At 40.2% G+C, this 19,177-nt stretch overlaps 1 protein-coding gene across 1 annotated transcript in view; it reads right to left on the bottom strand.

The window, feature by feature from the left end:
* SDC2 (syndecan 2) overlaps window positions 1,390-19,177 on the bottom strand; it is a 58,145-nt gene continuing 40,357 nt past the window's right edge. The window contains exons 2-5 of the mRNA XM_021388006.1: window positions 13,063-13,174; window positions 5,830-5,963; window positions 4,907-5,042; window positions 1,390-3,648 (exon numbers count right to left, since the gene is read on the bottom strand). Of these exons, the coding sequence (XP_021243681.1) occupies window positions 3,485-3,648; window positions 4,907-5,042; window positions 5,830-5,963; window positions 13,063-13,174 (546 nt within the window). The 3' untranslated portion in view covers window positions 1,390-3,484. The remainder of the gene's footprint in view (window positions 3,649-4,906; window positions 5,043-5,829; window positions 5,964-13,062; window positions 13,175-19,177) is intronic.

Below are 19,177 nucleotides of genomic sequence, written 5' to 3'. Positions count from 1 at the left end.
TCTTTTCCCCCTCAGATTCCTTTCCTCTTCTCCTTATTTGCTTACCTGAGCAAGATTAAGCATACTGTCATAACCCCTCTCACACCTATAGTTTTAACATTAACATTAATCTGAATAATTCTTCCCTTACAAAATTTTCCTGTATTCCATGTGTTGCTTAAAACCAGCATCTGCCATTTAAGATAGCACTCCATAATAATTTCGATGCACATTTCCAAGGGAAAAAGAGTAATGTGTAGTCAAAGTCATGGATATGTAATTCTTTTGTTAGCAGATCAGTTATTGACAAGATGACAATTGTGACTGTAATTTTTGCAATTTCAATGAATTTTAATGCCCCAAGAAAAAACAAAGAACAACAACTAATAGACAGCCTGTAACTATGAGCTACAATTCACTTCTTAAGCTGGAAAGCAGAGGGACCAGGATGTCAACTTCTGAATTTATTTTTCCATGAATAAAACAAAGGTGAAAAATTCCTTCTAACGTGAGTTTTAGGCTACCAGCACTGGACTTTGTTAGCAAAGAAGCTAAAAGGAATTAACCATTTATAGCCCAGAGTAAATCAAAGCAGAATAGCATTTTGATAAATATTAAAGCCTGTCAATCTCCAGGAAGCACCATATCAAGTTGCTGAGGACTTCTGAGTTGCCACAGCAGCCCCAATGGAGAAGAGCCAAGGGGCTTTGGGGAAAAGCCACACGGGAGCCCCAGCCCCTGCTGCAAGCTACGCATGCGGCACAGCACCCGCAGCCTGGCATGGGACCACAGCTGCCCAGCAACACCTCCTCGCAGCCCGAGCATTGCCAGAAACGCATCCAGGAAGGGGAGAATAAAAGGGAGGCAGAACTGGAGCCCAACCAACGCTAGGAAGTCTCGGTGTAAGAGAAGCACATTCAGCTACCCATTTCTTCTGAATAGTGCTGCGAAAAGATGGCTGTCTGCATCAGCTGGGTTTTTAGGCTGATGAAAACTGAACCGATGTTTATAACTGAGAATATAAGGTAACAGAGAGGATAATGGATGTGTAGGAGAAAAAAAATACGAGTGGTGAAACAGAGCTGAAACTTTACCGTTCCTTCTGCTTGTTAGCAGATGCAGGAGGAACCAGGCAAGCATAGTATTTGACAGCCTGTATAATTACAACAGATGTCTGCGTTGGCTAAAGTGTCCTGGATGTTAGGTATAGAGGCAGAATCTGAAACGTACAGATGAAAACAGCTTCTTAATATCAATTGGCTTATAGAGAAGGAGACAGTTTATCTGGTGTTAAATATTTCTGGCTATTTTTCCACCGAGATTCATTGTAGCCTTAAAGAAAATTCAAATCTACTACCTTAAGCAAAGTGGGCTTCAAAAAACTGGATGTCAGACTATACAAATAAGGTATTAGTTTAGGCATGGTAGACTTTATTTTGGCACTTTAACAAATGCTTTATTTTACAGCAGTGGCACAGCATTTGCCAGAAATGTTCTTTTCTTGGCACAGTTATTTCAAGCAGTTATTTTACTAATTGAATTTCACTAAATATTGCACAATAAGATATACCTGTTAAATTCTTACCCTGTTTTTACTTGTTGAACTCATATGGCTTTGAAAAACTTGCCAGTAAGTATAAGTAATTTAAAAAGCAATATATTAAATATTTTAGCACAGGATAGCGTTCGTTTGTTTCTAAATGACCACTGAACTTGGGACAGCGACAAATACAAGTGACGCAACTCTTATCTGAAGAGCTAACAGCTCTTATTTACAACACGTTGCCATTTCTGAGAAGCAGTTCAGCTCGCCATCCTGAACATCTACTCTGGAAATTTCAAAAATCAAAAGAGCGGAGGTTAACAGAGCAGAAGACGAAGCCATTTGTCTGTGACAAAGCATAATATAGGGAGGCAGACTATCGTCTTCTCCACGTGTCCCTCTATCCGACACCTATCTGCGATCTAAGCAACAGAGCCTTTTATCTTCTACTTGGAATATTTCTTTCTTCTCTTATGAAGACATTCCACTCGTCTCAACTCTTCTGCTGGAGTCCGAGCAGAATAAAACAAATTTCTCCAAAAGGCCAGGGAAAAAAAATAAACAACAGATCCAAAACTGATATACACAATAAATGAAACTGGGTACTCCTTTGAATTTTACAGTACTGAAAACAACATTCGCAGGAAGAACAGGTCTGTGTCAACGCTGCCATTAAATAGAACACAAAGGCCAAATGACTCATAACTCATGCACCAGATGTAACGCTTATACATTCCAGGCTTTCTCTGCCACTCCAGCAGTAAATCTGGTCTGAGGGTCAGCCTTATCAGCAGCCTTTTTGGTTTTGTTTTGGGTGGCTTTTGAAGATCTACTCGATGAACGTTGTGACATTGAAACGTGACCACCGCAGACATAAAACGGAAAACGTACACAAGTATATCACAATGGAATTTTCAGTATTAGGCCACATGATTTATTCAGTAGTGTTTATGATCCCGAATTACAATTATGTCTATCCATGTAAGACTACAAAAGTTACCATTAGAATTGTCTGTGCTTATAAAATACCAACATTTTCTTTTACTGTTATATACTCATTAACACCAGTCTGCGACAAGTTACATATAATCATAGGCACTTCAAAGGCTTTAAAAGACGTTTACAACTTAAATGCGTTTTTAAAGAACAAAAATTTAAACCCCTACGTGTACCTTCAAATTGCAAATAATTAACAAATACAGTGGCCATAGAAATCTGCAGCAACTTCTCAAAATACTGTTAGAGTCTTTGGGTTTGCTTAGGTTTGTCAGTAGCTTACTTCAAATCTTCCTTACAGGAGATTTTAGTAAGAATACGACTAGACAGTTTGCAGTAATAATCCAATTTTACACATTAATTTGCTGTTACAAATCTCACTGAAGCTACAGGTACGCTGAGAAACAATGCAAAGTGTAAAATTGATATTCCGACACTTAAATTTATACAAAGTGGAGGTTAAAGTTTACATAGCTGAAAAATTACATTTACACTAAAAGTTACTGTTATCTGAATTATCTGAGGACAAATTGCACCATGACAACTACAAAAAGGCATTTTTTTGGAAACAGATAAATTAATGAAATAAAAACTAACTCGTAAGATCAATCTGAGACATGCTGACAAAAATTAAACAACTTTCATTGAATCAGAGGATAAAACAATCATTTTCATTATTTTATATTTATGCATAAAGTTTTAAAAATGATTCGGTGAACAGCAATGGTTTTTATAAAATAATGCTTTGCCACTGTTATTCACAGAACACTGCAAATGTTAGGTTTTAATTTTACATTTTTAAAGGAATACATGAAAAGTTTTAAATACAATGGGATTTTTTTTATCATAAAGGTGCCGTGATGGCTCTTGAATGAAAAAAAAAAAAAAAGATCTTCATTATTCTATGCAAAAGCTTTATTTAAAAAAGTTCAGTGATCTCATAAATAGAGACACTAAATAGGAATTTTATGCATAAAACTCCTTAGTAGGTGCCTTTTGATAGGCAGCACTGGATGGTTTACGTTCACCAAGGTCGTAACTGCCTTCATCCTTCTTTCTCATGCGATATACCAGCAGCAGGATAAGGAAGATTGCAAACAGAAAACCGATAACTCCGCCAGCAATAACAGCTGTAATCAAAGAAAAAGAAATTCACAATGTGCTGGAAAAAATGGGTTTAGCACCACCTCTCTTTTTCATTTGCACAACGAGCTTGCCATTATTTTCCAATTGCAGAAAAGGGCTCCCATTCTGCAACTGTCTTGAGCAGGAGCAGCCTGATATATATTCTGAGAAAGCCTGTTTATTTTAACGAAGGAAATCATTTAGAAGTGCATTTCACCTGCAAGCAAGCGATCCAACAACAACAACTCACAGTTCTAAATAAATTATCAAAAGCTTGGCTAATAAAACTGCCAATATTGCCAGTACATAAAGCTGTATTCATTTTTCATAATAAAATTTAAATGCCTTTCAAATTGAGTCTCCAGCAGTTGACATTTTCAGCCTTAAAAGAGCTACTTTGTTGCACCAGCTAGAAATGTGTTATCCCGTTTCTCCATGTGTTCACTCAGTGACTCCCAAGTCAATTCCCTATTGATGAGTAATAGGAGAGAACATTTCATGGAGCTGTAGTAGAGACACTACATTCATCATGTACTTGCTAGAGTGCAGAAAGTAACAACACCAGCTGGACTCGAAGAGCAAACCCGCATGTTTCAGCTGATGTGGACATTAACGGTGTTTCGCATTTCAGTGCTCTCAGAGAGATGAGGTCCAAAACTGTGACATAACACTCCCACCCACGGCTCCCAACAACCCCTCCTGGGATAGAGGGGAAAGGTATATCTGTAAGCACAGGTCTTAGGCCATTAAAAAAGAAAGAAAGAAAAAAAACCCATGAATCATGTGTAGAAAAGCCACTGGAAAAAATTGGAGGCCAGCCTTTTCCTCCTTGGATTATGCACAAAAATAGGCCCTTTACATCCCGATGATGGTGCTCACCCATCCCTCTCCATCCACCCATCCTTGCTGTGAGCTCCCCTCTATCTGTACTAGACTACGCTGTGCTCCTGGGAGAGTGGGTGTGAAACACATTTCTGCACTACAAGCATCAATCCAAATTGCAACTCCTTTTCTGAGCTGTGGAAGCTCCAGATACGCAGTAGGGAGTATTCAATTTGTGGGTGTCAAATCAATCAGCAACAGCTTTTGGTATTAAAGATGCCAGTCTCAGCCTCATCAGATCAACTACCAGCTATCCCCCTCCAAATGTGTCAAGAACACAAGAAAACACAGATGTTGAGCTTGTGCTATTAGATGTGAATGCCTTTTATATTCCTTGTTTTTTTCTGGTGAGGTGGTGGACCTTGGCAAATTACACCTTACCTGCCAGAACTTCTGTTCTCTGGAAGAGGTTTTCTGAATGCTTTTCAGTGAACACATCAGTGTCATCCCCTGGCTCATTGCTCTTTTTCTTGGAATCCACCTCAGACCTTTCCTCTTTATCAATTTCTTCAGGTGACTGTGGCACAGAAAGAAAAACAGCTCTTACAGACAGGATCACCACAGATCTGCATTGTCACTGCCAGCCACAGAACTGTGGTAGCCCCACATGCGTTCGACAATACTGACAGTCACAACACATGGGATGCTTTCTGACCACAGAAGGCTGTCCTGGATATTGAAAACGGATCTAATCCTCATCATGATGGAATGAAAAACACTGTCCAGAATTTTAAAAGCTCCCAAAAATATATTTAGCAAACAGCTCAAAAACATTGCCTGTGTTTATACGAATTACAGCCTCTGACTGAAATAACAATTCTGAAATTAACACATCAGATATGCTATATTCAGAACACCTCTGAGGATAACTTAGCAAATATTACCTACAGTGGCAGAAGAAAACACTGAAATGCTAAATGGAAACTAGTAAGTATTCAAACTACAGTCAAACCAAACAAAATTTTCCTTTCAGAAAGGAGGACTTTTGAATAATTCTTTGAAAGATGTAAAAAAAAAAAAAGGTTCAGATTCAAACGTATTATAAGAAATTGTTTTCTGCATTAAAAAGAAAGTTCTACATGTTTCTCTTCTTTCATGAGAAATCCAGATGTCATTACACAGACTTTCTAACAGACATGAAACCAAACTGCTCTGTATCCATTTAAATAGCTGCAGTAACATTTAACAAGAAGTTTACAGATTTTTTTTTTTTTTTTGCAATTCATATAGATCAAAGTTAACATCAAGGCAGCAATGGGGTACAGCAGAACTATCTGGAATGGTGTTGCTCTCTACCCACGCACCTTTGTTTGTGCAGGCATCTTGGTCTGCATTTTCACTGTGGTGGTCTCATCTCTAGATGCATCGCTAGTTGTTGGTAATTTTGGAACTATTCTGGACGTTGTTGTCACTGTGCTGTCCTCATCTTCCTCAGCACCTGAAGACAAAGCAGATGACATTTCACTGACTTTGTAACAGGTCTGGAAGAGTTTCACTTTTTGTTACAACACTGAAGGTAGGATGCTTGTACGGGCCACCCTTGTCAAATGGCCTAGAAAACAATGCCTGTTAAAAATGTGTGCCCTAAACCATGAGGGGGATGTTCACCCCAACTGATCCCATCAAAGAGGAAGGGAATCATCAGCTGGATTAAGCAGTAATCGGGAAATTACAAAGATATTTTTGCAACAAAAGGAGCCAGCCTGAAAAGAAGTGTGAAAAAAGCACGAATACCTGTAACAAGGGGATGGACTCTGGAGTGGAAGCAGCAGCCATCAGAGCTGGTATGACTCTGTCAGATGTGGCCCTGCATTCCTGCAGCTACCTCCAACTCTCCCATGGCCACCATGGGGAGCAGCACCTTGGAGGCACAGCAAGGGTATGTAGGTAAGGGTCCTGTGTGCCCAGACGAGGGGGCTTGCACACCTCTGGGGCTGCAAGGGAGATGCGAGTGTGCATCCAAGTCTGCATGAGCATGTGGGACGCGCTGGGATCAGTTGCAGAAGGGAGTTGGAAATCTGTAGTTGCATACTACTGTTTCGCAAGGGGCTGATACTGTGGTTATCTGTCGTACGGCTGATACTAATCCTGAGTGTGTAGTTCAATGATTGCCAGTTAATTACAAGTTATAAATCGGTCAATACACGTCTTCAATGCTGATTTGACTTATGCTACATGAACTGCACGGTTTTTCCCTGTGACAAACTGTTTCAATAACAACAACAAAAAAAAATCACTTCTCCAGAGCAAACCCATTAGGCCCTTACCTATAAAAAAAAACAAGTAGCTTCCATCTACAGAAATACTGTTATATTTCAGTCACTAGGAATTCACATATTTTTAAGCCTCACATAATTCAAAAGCCCTTTTCTTTTTAAATGCAGGCTAAAAGGACAAAAAAAAATCCCTAAAGAAGACCTTACGTTTCATTTCCTCCACATTCAAAGCTCTGCTGGAGTATGAAGACTCCTTTATAATAAGATAATGGATATGTCTAATAAATATCCTTTAGTGATACTGGAAGGGAGAAGACACAGACAATAAGACTAAATTATTGTGAGATCTGAGAGATGAAAAGAATAGATCTACCTCCTTCTCAAAAATCTCAATATGTGTTCTGCTCATTACGGACACCAGTTGCCCAAATAACTATTGGTTAATACATCTAGCAAATGTTCTTAAAAGTAATTCCTAACAAATAGAAATATATCTTACAACAGAACAGTATGACTCACTCATTCCAAACTGGCTTTTATCTTATTTTTCTAGAGAGAGAAAACAAGCTGAAAGATGAAGCACAAAAACAAGCTTTGAACTCATGATCAAGAATTATATATGTTTGGCTTTTAAAGAAAGAGTGTTAACAAGGCAATAACTATGACAACTCCTGTACAGTAGAAAGCAAAAATTGCAATAATTAAAAAAGCAGTATATGAAAACTACCAGCACAGAATAATACTGGAGAACCATCAAGAGATACCAAAATTACAATGCAACTGCTAAAATAAAGACCTCACAACAAGAACCAAGTGTTTTCCAGAAATACTACTCAAATATCAAAAAAAACCCATCCTGCTGCAAAACACAGGTGAGGAAAGATATCCAGCAGGAACATTTTTCTGTCTTTGCCTCAAGAGCTTTCTTTGAGAAATAAAGAGTTCTATGGATAGTTCAGCCTGCTTACCTTTCAGAGTTTCTGCAAATTACACAAGATTTTCACAGTCAAGGAAATTAAAACTGATTATCAGATTAGAGATCTGATAAAGCAGGATTTGAGAGTATAGAACGTTATTTTGTTTTCCTCTTTCTGTGAAATGACAGATTTCATTTAATCAAAACTGTTCCTCCAAATCCTTAAATGCCACCTTTGCTTCAGGCAATAGTTGTGTCCACCTGATAAAACAGTGAAAGTTACAGGTCTGAACCTCTCTGGTTATGGAGGATGCAGGTCTTGGGTCTTTCAACAACTGGTTCACTAATCTATCCTCCAGACTGGCTGCTAGACTTGCACTACAGACTTCCTCTGTCTGGCCTCAGAGTAGTCCCTGACAGTCCCCAAACTACTGAAGCTCCTGCCCTCTAGGTCTGACTCAGGTACAATTTCAGACACATCTCCATAGCTCCTGCTATTCCAATTAGCTTTATCTAGACAGGCCTGTGCTTGTCGTATAGCAGGCCTACATGAAAGGAGGCATTTCCCTTCCTAAACAGACTGTAACATTATCAGAATTACCTATAAACAGGACCAGGAGATCAAAAAAGCCCTCTCTAATGCTCTCCAGAACACAGGAGTAGATTTTTATACCGTTTCATGTTCTCTAAAAGCTAAAAAAACTAAAATAGAACAGCCTCCTTCCCCAAATCCAACTGGGAAAGAAAAATCCTACAGAGTGTCATGAATGTAGCTTCCAGCTAGGTTGTTAAGAGAAATACTAGGAAGTATAAGAGTTCACATTTACCTCTCAAAAATCTCTGTCTTTTTAGGTTTCTGGAACTGGTCAGCTTAGAGATAGTACTGGGCATTAATTGCCTTAAGGCTCTACAAGTGGATACAGCCTTCTTAGTGACAGCATCACAAAACCCTGCAGTAATTAAATCCATATCCATGTCTAGGGTAAAGTATTGAGATTTCTCTACCATCACAATGTCTTTTATCCATTGCAACTTCTTCAGGATTCCCAACTGTTATCTTCACAGTGATCAAAATAGCTCTAGATTGCACTGTAGTATCAGAAATATCTAATACAATCCTCGGTGATGTGCCTACTATTAGCTGCCCCCTGAATAACAGCAACACAGACAGATGCTCCTTCACAGTCCTGCTGCTTGAGGAACTTGTCAGCAAATCAAGACTGCGTCATCTTAAGTTACTGTATAATCCCATGGTAGTTAGCACTCCAATTTGCCAAGTAGCCAGTGATTAACTCTTCCTACCAAATACCATCATTTCACACTATCTTTTGGCATCATGTCTGCTTGCTGTTGCGCAGCTTCCTCTGGAAGTACTGCCACCACAAGCAAGCCTGGCAAAAGGCGGGTACACACAGGTCCATCATCTATCTCACATCTTCCATCTCTATCATCAGTGTGGCACATACCTGACTGAAACATTTTTAGCTGGCTTATCTCACTCCAATTCACATGAAAAACTTCCAGCCCAACCCTTACTCAACACAGTGTTATACAATCAGGGATGACACCATGACCATACTAACACTATGTCAGGGAACTGAAGCTGAAATAAACGGGGATTGTGCATGAATGTCCTGTCTGTTACTTCTCACAGGAGGAAGGAAAAAAAAATAATGCCAAACTTGAAGAAAGAATAAAAGGAAGAGTCTTAACTATACTGAAGTACAAGATTGTGTCCAGCACAATAAAAGCATACTTGTAAACAAGATATAGCACAAAAAGTTACTGTGCCAAAGGTCTTGGAGAAGCAGACAGTCGGTGTTGTGAAGCGCGCTCAAGGCTAGCATAGCAAGAGGATGGAAAAAGCCCTGGCTCCAATCCAACCCAAAAGGCACATACAAGCGGGAACTCAGGAAGTGGGGAAATGAGTATTTGCTGCATTACTTGCACCCAGTGAGAAAAAGCACACCAGGAGACAGGGTGCCAATCTCCTGGGGTGCTGCCAGGTGCACTGTCACCCAGGGCAGGGGCACTGAGAATTATTAGGGAAAAGAGAAGAAGGGGAAGCAAAAAATCTGGACCAGATTCTGATATGAATTGCATAGACTTGTGTACCAAGAGTAACTTCAGAGAAGACACAAGAATCAGAGATACTCTTCCAAACAACTTGTAGATAAATCTAATAGAGATGATGCCTTTCCTGAACATAATGGTACTCATGTTGCAAGACCAAGGCTCAGTTAAGATCTTTCACGCCAGAGCTAAAAACAGAAGTAGTTAATAACATTTCAAGCTGTGTCTAAGCAGGAAATCTTTGAAACTAATTAAAGAGCATCCAAAGGAGGACAAGAAAGATGGTGAAGGGCCTACAGTGAAAGATGTATGAAGAAGCAGCTAAGGTCCCTGTGTTTGTGCAGCCCAGAGCAGAGGAGCTGAGGGGAGGCCTCATGGCGGCTGCAGTTCCTCACAGGGAGCGGAGGGGCAGCGCTGAGCTCTGCTCTCTGGGACAGCGACAGGGCCCGAGGGAACGACATGGAGCTGTGTCAGGGGAGGGGCGGGTGGGGGTTAGGGACAGGTTCTGCTCCAGAGGGCGGTGGGCATGGAACAGGCTGCCCAGGGCAGTGGACACGGCCCTGAGCTGCCGGAGTTCAGGGAGCATTTGGACAGCGCTCTCAGGCATTGGGTTTGAATTTTGGGTGGTCCTCTGCGGAGCCGGGAGCTGGACTTGATTATCACTGTGGGTTCCTTCCAACATAGGATATTTTATGATTCTATGATTTTTATTATGCTTTATCTGAAGACATACACTAAAAAGAGTGCTAGAAGAGACATCTCCTCAGATAAGGGGATTGCAAGAAGGAAACAATACACTAAGTAATTCACCGCAGATTTCATGCTGTCAATACATGACCATAAAGATGCAGGCATGGCTCCTTCAAAAGCTGTTAACCAAAATATTTGGACAGAACAGTTGGGTAAATTAATATGAATGTACATGAAGAATAAAGAGGCTATGAAACAAAGCAAAAATGAAGAAAAAAGGGAAAAAAAGCAGAACACCATCTTTTTTGGTCTCCTTAGAAAAAGCCCTCAGCCAATGTTCAGTTTGAAATGTGTCACGCTTACACTGACATTTGTCTGCGTTAATGCTGCTTGCAAACCTGCAAGGGCATTAACAGCAGTGCTGACAATTTCTGTTTATCTCCATAGGCCTGGTGGCAGCTAATAATTTTCATACCAAGGAAAGGAGTCAGCATGTTGTCATCTTGGATCTGTTTGCTTAGAGTAGAATTAGATAGCAAGAAAACCACTTGAGTAGGAAGTCTCTTGCAGCTAGGAACATTACATCACTGAATATCAAGTAGAGAGAGACACATTCAACACAGTATGAGGAAAATTCATCACCGGTACAACCAGAGGACACTTTGTACCTCTTTAAATTGAGATAGCAGTAAATGTATCTAGACTCAGCCTCCTAGATGTAGCCTGTGAGGATGAGTAGGTCCAAAACAGGGTGCTGATTTGCTTCCTTCCCTTTTGAGATTTTTTTTTTTCCCCCGTAAGTGAATAAAACTAGGTCGTACATTGCTCAGGAAAGTATTTGAACTTAAGACTTCTTTCATTGTTCAAAAGAATTAGATTTTGGTACTCTCACATGAAATATCTGGAAGGGCACCTAGACAGCCTCAGTCTACAATAAGACAATTTTTTAAAATTTATTTTCTCTTAGGTAAGAGGTAGTGATTGTCAAAGGCTGCATGAGGTACTAGAGCACTCAATTTTCTTGGTGTGAGTTATACACTCCATCTTCTATCCATGACTCAAGGCTGAACACAGGAAAAAGCAGAAGAGAAAGTAAAGGTATTGCTGTGGGTGAGGTCCAGTGGTTCATTCTGTCCTTCAGGCTCCACTTCTTCCATTGAGATGGGTTAAGGAAGTCTGAAGCCTTCTTGTACAACACTTTCATCTTCAAAAGCAGGACTGCATTTTGAATCATCCATGTTAGAAACTGCTCAAATGCCACAGAGGGATGAAAACAAAAGAAAATAGATCCTTCTCCATACTACAGTTCACGGTCAACTTAACTCCTCTTCTGAGGCTTACAAAATAACCAGCACCTGAAGACATGACAGAACGAGCTGTTGATGGAAAGTGCAATTTTCTCAGAGATCAGAATTTTATTTAGATGGTCCTTGGAACTGTGAGAAACCATTGAATAAATTCTTTTTTTTTCCCCCTCAAATGAAATCTGAAATTTTCCATCAGATAAGTCTGCAGCAGGTAGGTCTATTTTAGCCTCTGATCACAGTGGAACACCAAATTCACCCCAATGGAAGGCTTCAAAACACAGATTATCACTCCGTTGCAAGTGGCCAATGGGCCTGAATTTGTCTGACAGCAAAAAAAAAAAAAAAAACCTCTGATGGCTTCATTTTAACGTATCTTTGAACTTCCAAAGAAAAGGAAAAACAAAAACCTATCTGAAAAATCTCAGCTGTGGGTTACAACAGCAACAAAGACAAGGTGCTACAAAAGAAGAGCTCAACCTTTCAAAATTCAAAGGTAGGTATAAGCATCAAAAGACAGATTACGTGATGTGCAACAAAAAAACATGCAAGTAACACACTTGGTAAATAACGGAGACTTCCACAACAGCTCAGCAAATACTAACAGTAATAAGGAAACGTCTCTTTCAGAGCTGGCACACAAACCTGCACTTGCTTTTACTGCCTGGAGTCTCCCAGTTAGTCTAAAAGACATTCCACAAAGAGGGCTTTCTAAGAGAAATTATTAATGAGGTTTCACTGTCAGTTTTTTTAAAAATGATGCGCTAGCTACATGCATCTAATGAGTGTTTAAGTCTCAGAATTCAGTATGTTACATTTAAGAATTTCTTGAGCTTCTATGTGGATGCAATTACCTCAGAGAAAACTCACGTATTTGGCAGTTTCCAGTCTTCTAAATTTGAAACAACAAAAAAAATAAATGGACCCTATGTTTACATGAACCTGAAAGCATATAAGAGAAAATGAGATTGCTGCTGCTGCTATGATTTCACACAGACTGCTAAATTAGCATTATGCCAAGGGAGAAGTAAGCCTTCTCTAATCCTAACTTCTAAACTCCAGAGAGATCTACAAAAAAAACAAGGAGGGAGAGCAAAGAGAAAATAAAATGGAGTGGGGAGAAGTGAAATGATGCAACTAAGGAGTAAGAGCAGAAGGTTAATATTTAAAACCCAGGCCTCAGGGGTGCTCAGTGCTCTGTAAATAGAGCACTGATCATACTCACTGAAAGTATCATCTCCGGCTCACAAAGGAAAACCGCACAGCTTTCTGCAAATGGCTGCATTGGCAAATGGCTTCTTACACATTGTGAAATCAAACTGTGACATGCTGTCTCACCTGAACCCGACCCAGAAGAATAATCATCATCATCAATGGGATAGACGCCTGATGCTTCTTCAACAGAGCTGTTGTCCAGGTATAAATCTTTATCAGAGGTCAAATCTGCTCTCTGGAAAACAGATAAAAGTGAATGGTTAGAAAGATAACAGTTCCCCAGCACTCCCGGCTCTTAATCTTCTCTCCTATTTCCAAAGTTGATGTTGGTATACTGAACAGTTTATGCAACACTTTTGTTGAAGATGTTAAAAAAAATTGTAAAAATTATAGCATAAGAAATATCCCAGGCTGCCCAATGAAAACCAAGAAACCACCCAATCTGTGGGAAGCAAGTCTCCTTCAGCTCACACTTCATCTCATTAAATGCATGAATGAATAAACAGGATTTGCAATATACTCTCAAGAGCTTCTATAAAAAGAAAGAAGTAAATCCCAGGATTGAAACCTTCTGTCAAGACCTCAAATATAGAAGTCCAAGGGCTGTCATCTGAAGTCAGTCATTTGATCTCCAATGGAAAGCAATAAGAGCACATATCAGAAAACACCTCTGATACACATTGAACCAAACCTCACTAAACTCTTCACAAGGTAGAATGAACAACTGGAACAACAAAATACAAATATCTGAATGACAACGCTGGTGACTAAGGATTATTATATATTTCCATCTGGATCCAATAGCAAGTCTACTAAATTCAGGTCAGGCAAGGTACCTCAACTTCTAAATTAATGCATCTCTCCTAAAATTCAGCTGAAGCTTCAACAAGCTATAAAATTGGATTCTTCTGACTTCTATCAGATATCTACAGATTATTTCCCTGCAAAAGAGAAATTCTGGTAACATGAGCTGATAATAGAACAAGGTATCAGTAATTGCTGTAGACGGACAATTCAAGTTTTGAAAGATTAGAAATTGTCTTCTTCCACAGCAACTTGTGTATTCTCAATAGAGCATAAAATAGCCTACAGGTGCCATCTATTTTTGGTTACTAATAAGATACCAGCCACTACAATTGCTATTAATTTTACCCTAATTTCTGTGAATATTGGTTTGCCACAACTTGATGAAAAAAGGAGAAATATTACAGTCACAAACTGAGGTTTTTCAGTTTGTGCAGTGCCGGAACACTGGCACAGGTTGCCCAGAGGCTGTGGGGTCTCCTCCTTGGGGATGTTCAGAAGCCGCCTGGCCATGGGCCTGGGCCCCCTGCTCTGGGTGTCCCTGCTGGAGAAGGAGTGGGCCGGAGGGGCACAGAGGGCCCTGCCAGCCTCAGCCATTCTGGGGTTCTTGGATTCTTTGAGTCAAAGTGCAGTACTATGCCAAAATACATCTGTTCTGTATCTCACAAAACCACTCAAATCTTTTGCTCCGTTCTAGGTCCCAAGGTTTTCCATTTGTGATTACTTTTTACTGCATGGCACAGATGGGCCACTTTACAGAAAATTTACTGTAGCTATACCAAACTGTGAAAGGGTTAACTCCTGTATGAAAAGACCCGTATCTGAATTTCCAAGGTAATTTTCTTCCCCACAAGTCTAAAGGAATATTTCAGAATAAAAAACATTTGCACTAGAGATATCTAAGACTTCTGAAATGAAACAGCCCTATAACTGCTTTTCTTCTACAAAGGAGAAAATAAAATCGTGCTACTTGGTCAAAATCTGCTCTCGCTACTGCAGCTTTTACCTGCAGGACATGCGCTTGTTGCAGGGAACAGTTTTTAAGACAGGTTTACAGAAGGCAGGTTCTCCACTGCTGCTTCCAGTTCACACGGTCTGCCTGAAACTGGCTGCAGTCCAAAGCAGAAATTCAAGATGATGTCTGGTCACCATCAATTGACTTAATTCCTTTAAAAGATGTCTCCAAAGGAAGCCTTACAGTGCCTTGGTGGGTGTAGAGGTGGTATTGTAATTAAGAGTCAGCTGAGCCTGTTTGCGTATGGGAAAACAACTCCCTGCAGCAGGACAAATATCCTGCTATTGATCACACTGTAACAATGGAACAAGCCACTTTGCCCCACTTTACTATCGGCAACAACCACGGTAAAAACAGCTCAAACCTCAATCAAGCAGGGAAAAAAACATATTTCAAAAGGAAACGCAGGTGGCTGCCAGTGAGTATAGAAAAGGCACACAACATTCAAAAGGTATCATGGATAATAAGTATTACCAGCTCCAAGCTGGGAAAAAAAAATAATCTACCTGTAGAAATCTCGTAACAATGGAAATTGCCAATAGAATTTGAGAACAGCTGAGAAGCAGCTTGAGTTTGCAAACGCTAATTTATGAAAATAAGTCTGCATGACAACAGAAGCATCCCAAATCCATGCCCAGAATTTTTACTGCTGAATAAAAACACAAACTCACCAGTCACTTTCTTTTCCCAGGCCATCTCCCAATTATATCAGAAGCAAATTTAGCAGATTTCAACAACCAACCAACCTGCCCTCCCCCATACAAATGCCCCTCCAAGACAAACAACCCTGTTTTGATGCTCTATCCAGCCTGAGAGGAGTCAGCACAGCCTGTAAACATCCCTGACAAGTTCTCTCAAAGTCTCTCTTTCTGCAGGACAGCTGAGCAGCTAACCCAACCCAGCCACAGCTTTGAGTGCCTAGCCAGCCAGGATCCCCACCATCACATTCACTCCCTTTTTTTCAATGAATTATGGCTTCTTGGCTGCCAAAAGCCATTATTTCTAGCTATGTTGAGATGTCCTCAAGATTTAAGGCAGCTGAAAACAGAGGATCAGAAATGGAAGAAAAGCCTGGGTAGCTTTCAGCAGCAATTTTAGCATTCATTGTATTTTGTCCTGGGGATGCAAAGGATACACAATGTGAAACGTTATTTAATATCCAGTATTGTGGATGGCACGACTCTATCAGAATGAGAAAAACTATACCCCATAGACTCTTATAGATTTAGTATGCTATTTACTATATGGAGAAATGTATGGTACAGTGAATCCCAAGCACATTTAGATTAGACATCAAACTCCATCTGAAGAACAGGCTCTGCAGCTTCTCCAGACAGAGAGAGCCCCTTGCTGAAGCCCATTTCTAGTATGAATGGTACTCCTCTAGGAACCTGGGCAGAACACGAGCCCTTTTAAAAGCAGAGAGGCAAAGAAGTGTTCCTTGGCTTAAAAATCCCCAGGCATGGGCATGAACAAATGCATTGCATGGTCCCCATACAGCCTCTTCGCAGGCTGGCTCATAGAGCTGGCATGGGAGCGTCCCCACTATGCCCACAGCTTGCATCTCTTTTCCCAGTTGCTCAGAAGCACATGAGTCCATTTGGAATAGAAATAACCTTAAGGCAAAAAAGAGAGAAGAAAAGTCCAACAGTTAACATTTTTGCACAGCCATTAAAAATAATTCTGGGAAGATTTAACTTAAAAAAAAAAATGAGAACCAGTTAATGGAAATATAAGAATGCTTCACCGTGCTTAAGTGAGTATCAAGCACTGAAGCTACGCTTTGCAATTTTATGCTAAATAAAAAATAAATTTAATATTTTCTCGACAAATGTTTTCTTGCTGGTCAGCTGGGAATCAGTGGGGGTCCGTGGACTACTTCCAGGATGTCCACAGAAGGTAAGCTGGAAAAACAAGTCTGTTGTCAGTATGCTTGGTCAGAGAAAGGTCTGTACCAGCACTTTAATACATTTAGAAGGAAAAATAAAGAAGTTTGCAAATACTAATTCCATAAATCTTTTCTAAGCTACTCTGAAGGCCAAATATCTAAGAGACTATTTCCCATAGCTAACAAATGAATTGATGGCTCCCATGTCACTTTTATATAACAGCATTATTTTCAGTTCCATTCAGATGGCAGGAACACCAGGCAAGGATGTCTCTGTTATCAGTCCTTTAATCTGACCCTGAAGCACAAAAACTGCTCATTACCTCTTGACAGAGATTGCATTCTCATCCATCATTGTTATCCCACTTACATTTTTATTCCAAGAATATAATGCTGCAAAATCCCGTGACCTGAATACTTCACATAGTACATGTGAATGATCACTGCTTCCTGTCCGGTTATTGACTATACTGGCATAAATCTAGATCTCCTGGATGTAGTGTAGATTAGTACTCATTAAGTACTAGATAAAAGACAATCCCATACCAGTTATATGTTGAATTTGAAATCTCAAAGTCTGTACTTTACTAAAGCTTACATTTTTAATGGTTTTTAACTTAAAATTCATATCATCCAGGGCATACTTAAAAAAAAAAAAAATCTGGCAAAAAAAAAAAAGGAAAACTTTTTTCTGACTCATCTTTTCATGAAAGGCATAAATCATTAATCACAATTGCAATGGCAAAAAAATTGAAAATGATCCTCAGATGATAGTAGGGCTGGAAATGGATGGCACACTTCTTAGAAAAAATAAGAAATAAAAAATAAAAATCCCAAGTCCCCTGTACTAGCGATTCCCTTTTACAGACCTGTTGGTACAGTGAGTCCTCCCGTTATGCGAGGATGATTTAGGGGGTAAGACATGAAAGACATGTATGCTATGCAAATGGAGCCTACAAAACTGTTGGGATGAGCAATGGAGAAGGAAGAAGAGGGGGAACTCATGTCTACCACGCATGGGTTGGCTGCTTGAAACTCCAGCAGAACAGCGATGAGTAACTGACATATGGAAGGAAACATTTTATTACTTACAGATGCACTCATTTATTTCTTTGCCTTTTTTGGTATATCTATGGGATAATGAATTTGAGGTTTGCAGCAGGGTTATTAATGGTACATTGCCTCCCTCTTCCCCCAGACGGAAATCCTTTAGATGTAACCTGTTTAGTATGCACAGAACGAGACTCATATTTTAGAAGTGATATTATATCACAAACCTTCAAGCCAGAATGCTCTAGAAAATTTGCAAGCATTGCAGCTGTTGATTAATTGGAGATCTCATATGTAAAAAAAAAGAGAAAGGAAAACAGATTTTCCTCTTGTATTAAGAGATGGTACTGTTCAATTAGCGCAGGTATAAAAGCACGTTCAGCTGGTGATTCTGAGTTCAAAGTGACGAGTTGTCCATAAAACTACATTTTTGGAAAGCTACATATCTGAACGTATTCATCTACAGCCCGAGGGCCCTTGCACAGACTCTCGTAAAAGGGTGGAGAAAAGGCAGTTGTGTGAAGGAGAAACTCTATTTCCTTGAAAGCCTCCTGCAGAAGAGACCATGAACTGTGCTCTGACAGCAGGCTGACCTAGCAGACCTCAGCCACAAAGGCAGCAGGCATCTTGCTAATGCTGCTTGCCATTTCTCTGTCTTCCCTCATCACACCAGGAAGTCTGGTGAGATCCTTCTGAGTTTTTTAATTTGGTCCAGGAAAAAAGTAATGATTGGCCAGAGAAGCTGGGGGTGCCCCATACCTGGAGGCATTCAAGGCCAAGTTGGATGGGGCCCTGGGCAGCCTGAGCTGGTGGGGGGCAGCCCTGCACATGGCAGGGGGTTGTAACTGGATGGGCTTTAAGGTCCCTTCCAACCCAAGCCATTCTGTGACTCTATGCTTCTATTTTAAACAAGAAACTCTAGTTCTTTCCAGAGAATTGTACTATCCAGATGGCGAGCTTCTCTTGCTGTTCTCTATCATGTTCCCATACACATTCTCAGGGATGAGCTGCTACCAGCTCAGCAGAACTTGCTCACCTCCTGCAGCTCTACATGGCCCGCCTGCACCCCACTGCACACATCTGATTTCAAGGGAGGACTGTAAGTTATCAGATATGACTTTCTAGGCCTGTTTTCCAATAACTGTCTTATTACTGATGCTTTTTTTTCCCCATTCAATGATAAGGCCTGCAGCTGGGCACAGAAGAAAAGGGAAGGAAAGAAGTAGTCTCTACTATCTTTAAGGTAGCCCTTATTATTTCCTTTAAAAGCTGTGGTAGCTATTTTTAAGGACTCACAGGCCAAGTTCTTTCCAACAAAACCCAACTCTATTAGGACCTGAGGTGGAAGAAGTAGGGGGTGGAAAGGGGTTGGTATGCTGGTGGGCTGCTGTGGGATTTCCCCCCTCACCCCCCCCAAAAAAAAGGATGCTAAGAATTAGCAATGTCATTTATGCATAACACTCTGAGGACTCCCCATTTTC

Source organism: Numida meleagris, chromosome 2 (genome assembly GCF_002078875.1).
Source record: "Numida meleagris isolate 19003 breed g44 Domestic line chromosome 2, NumMel1.0, whole genome shotgun sequence".
Taxonomy (NCBI): domain Eukaryota; kingdom Metazoa; phylum Chordata; class Aves; order Galliformes; family Numididae; genus Numida; species Numida meleagris.
This window is presented reverse-complemented; position numbering and strand designations above follow the sequence as displayed.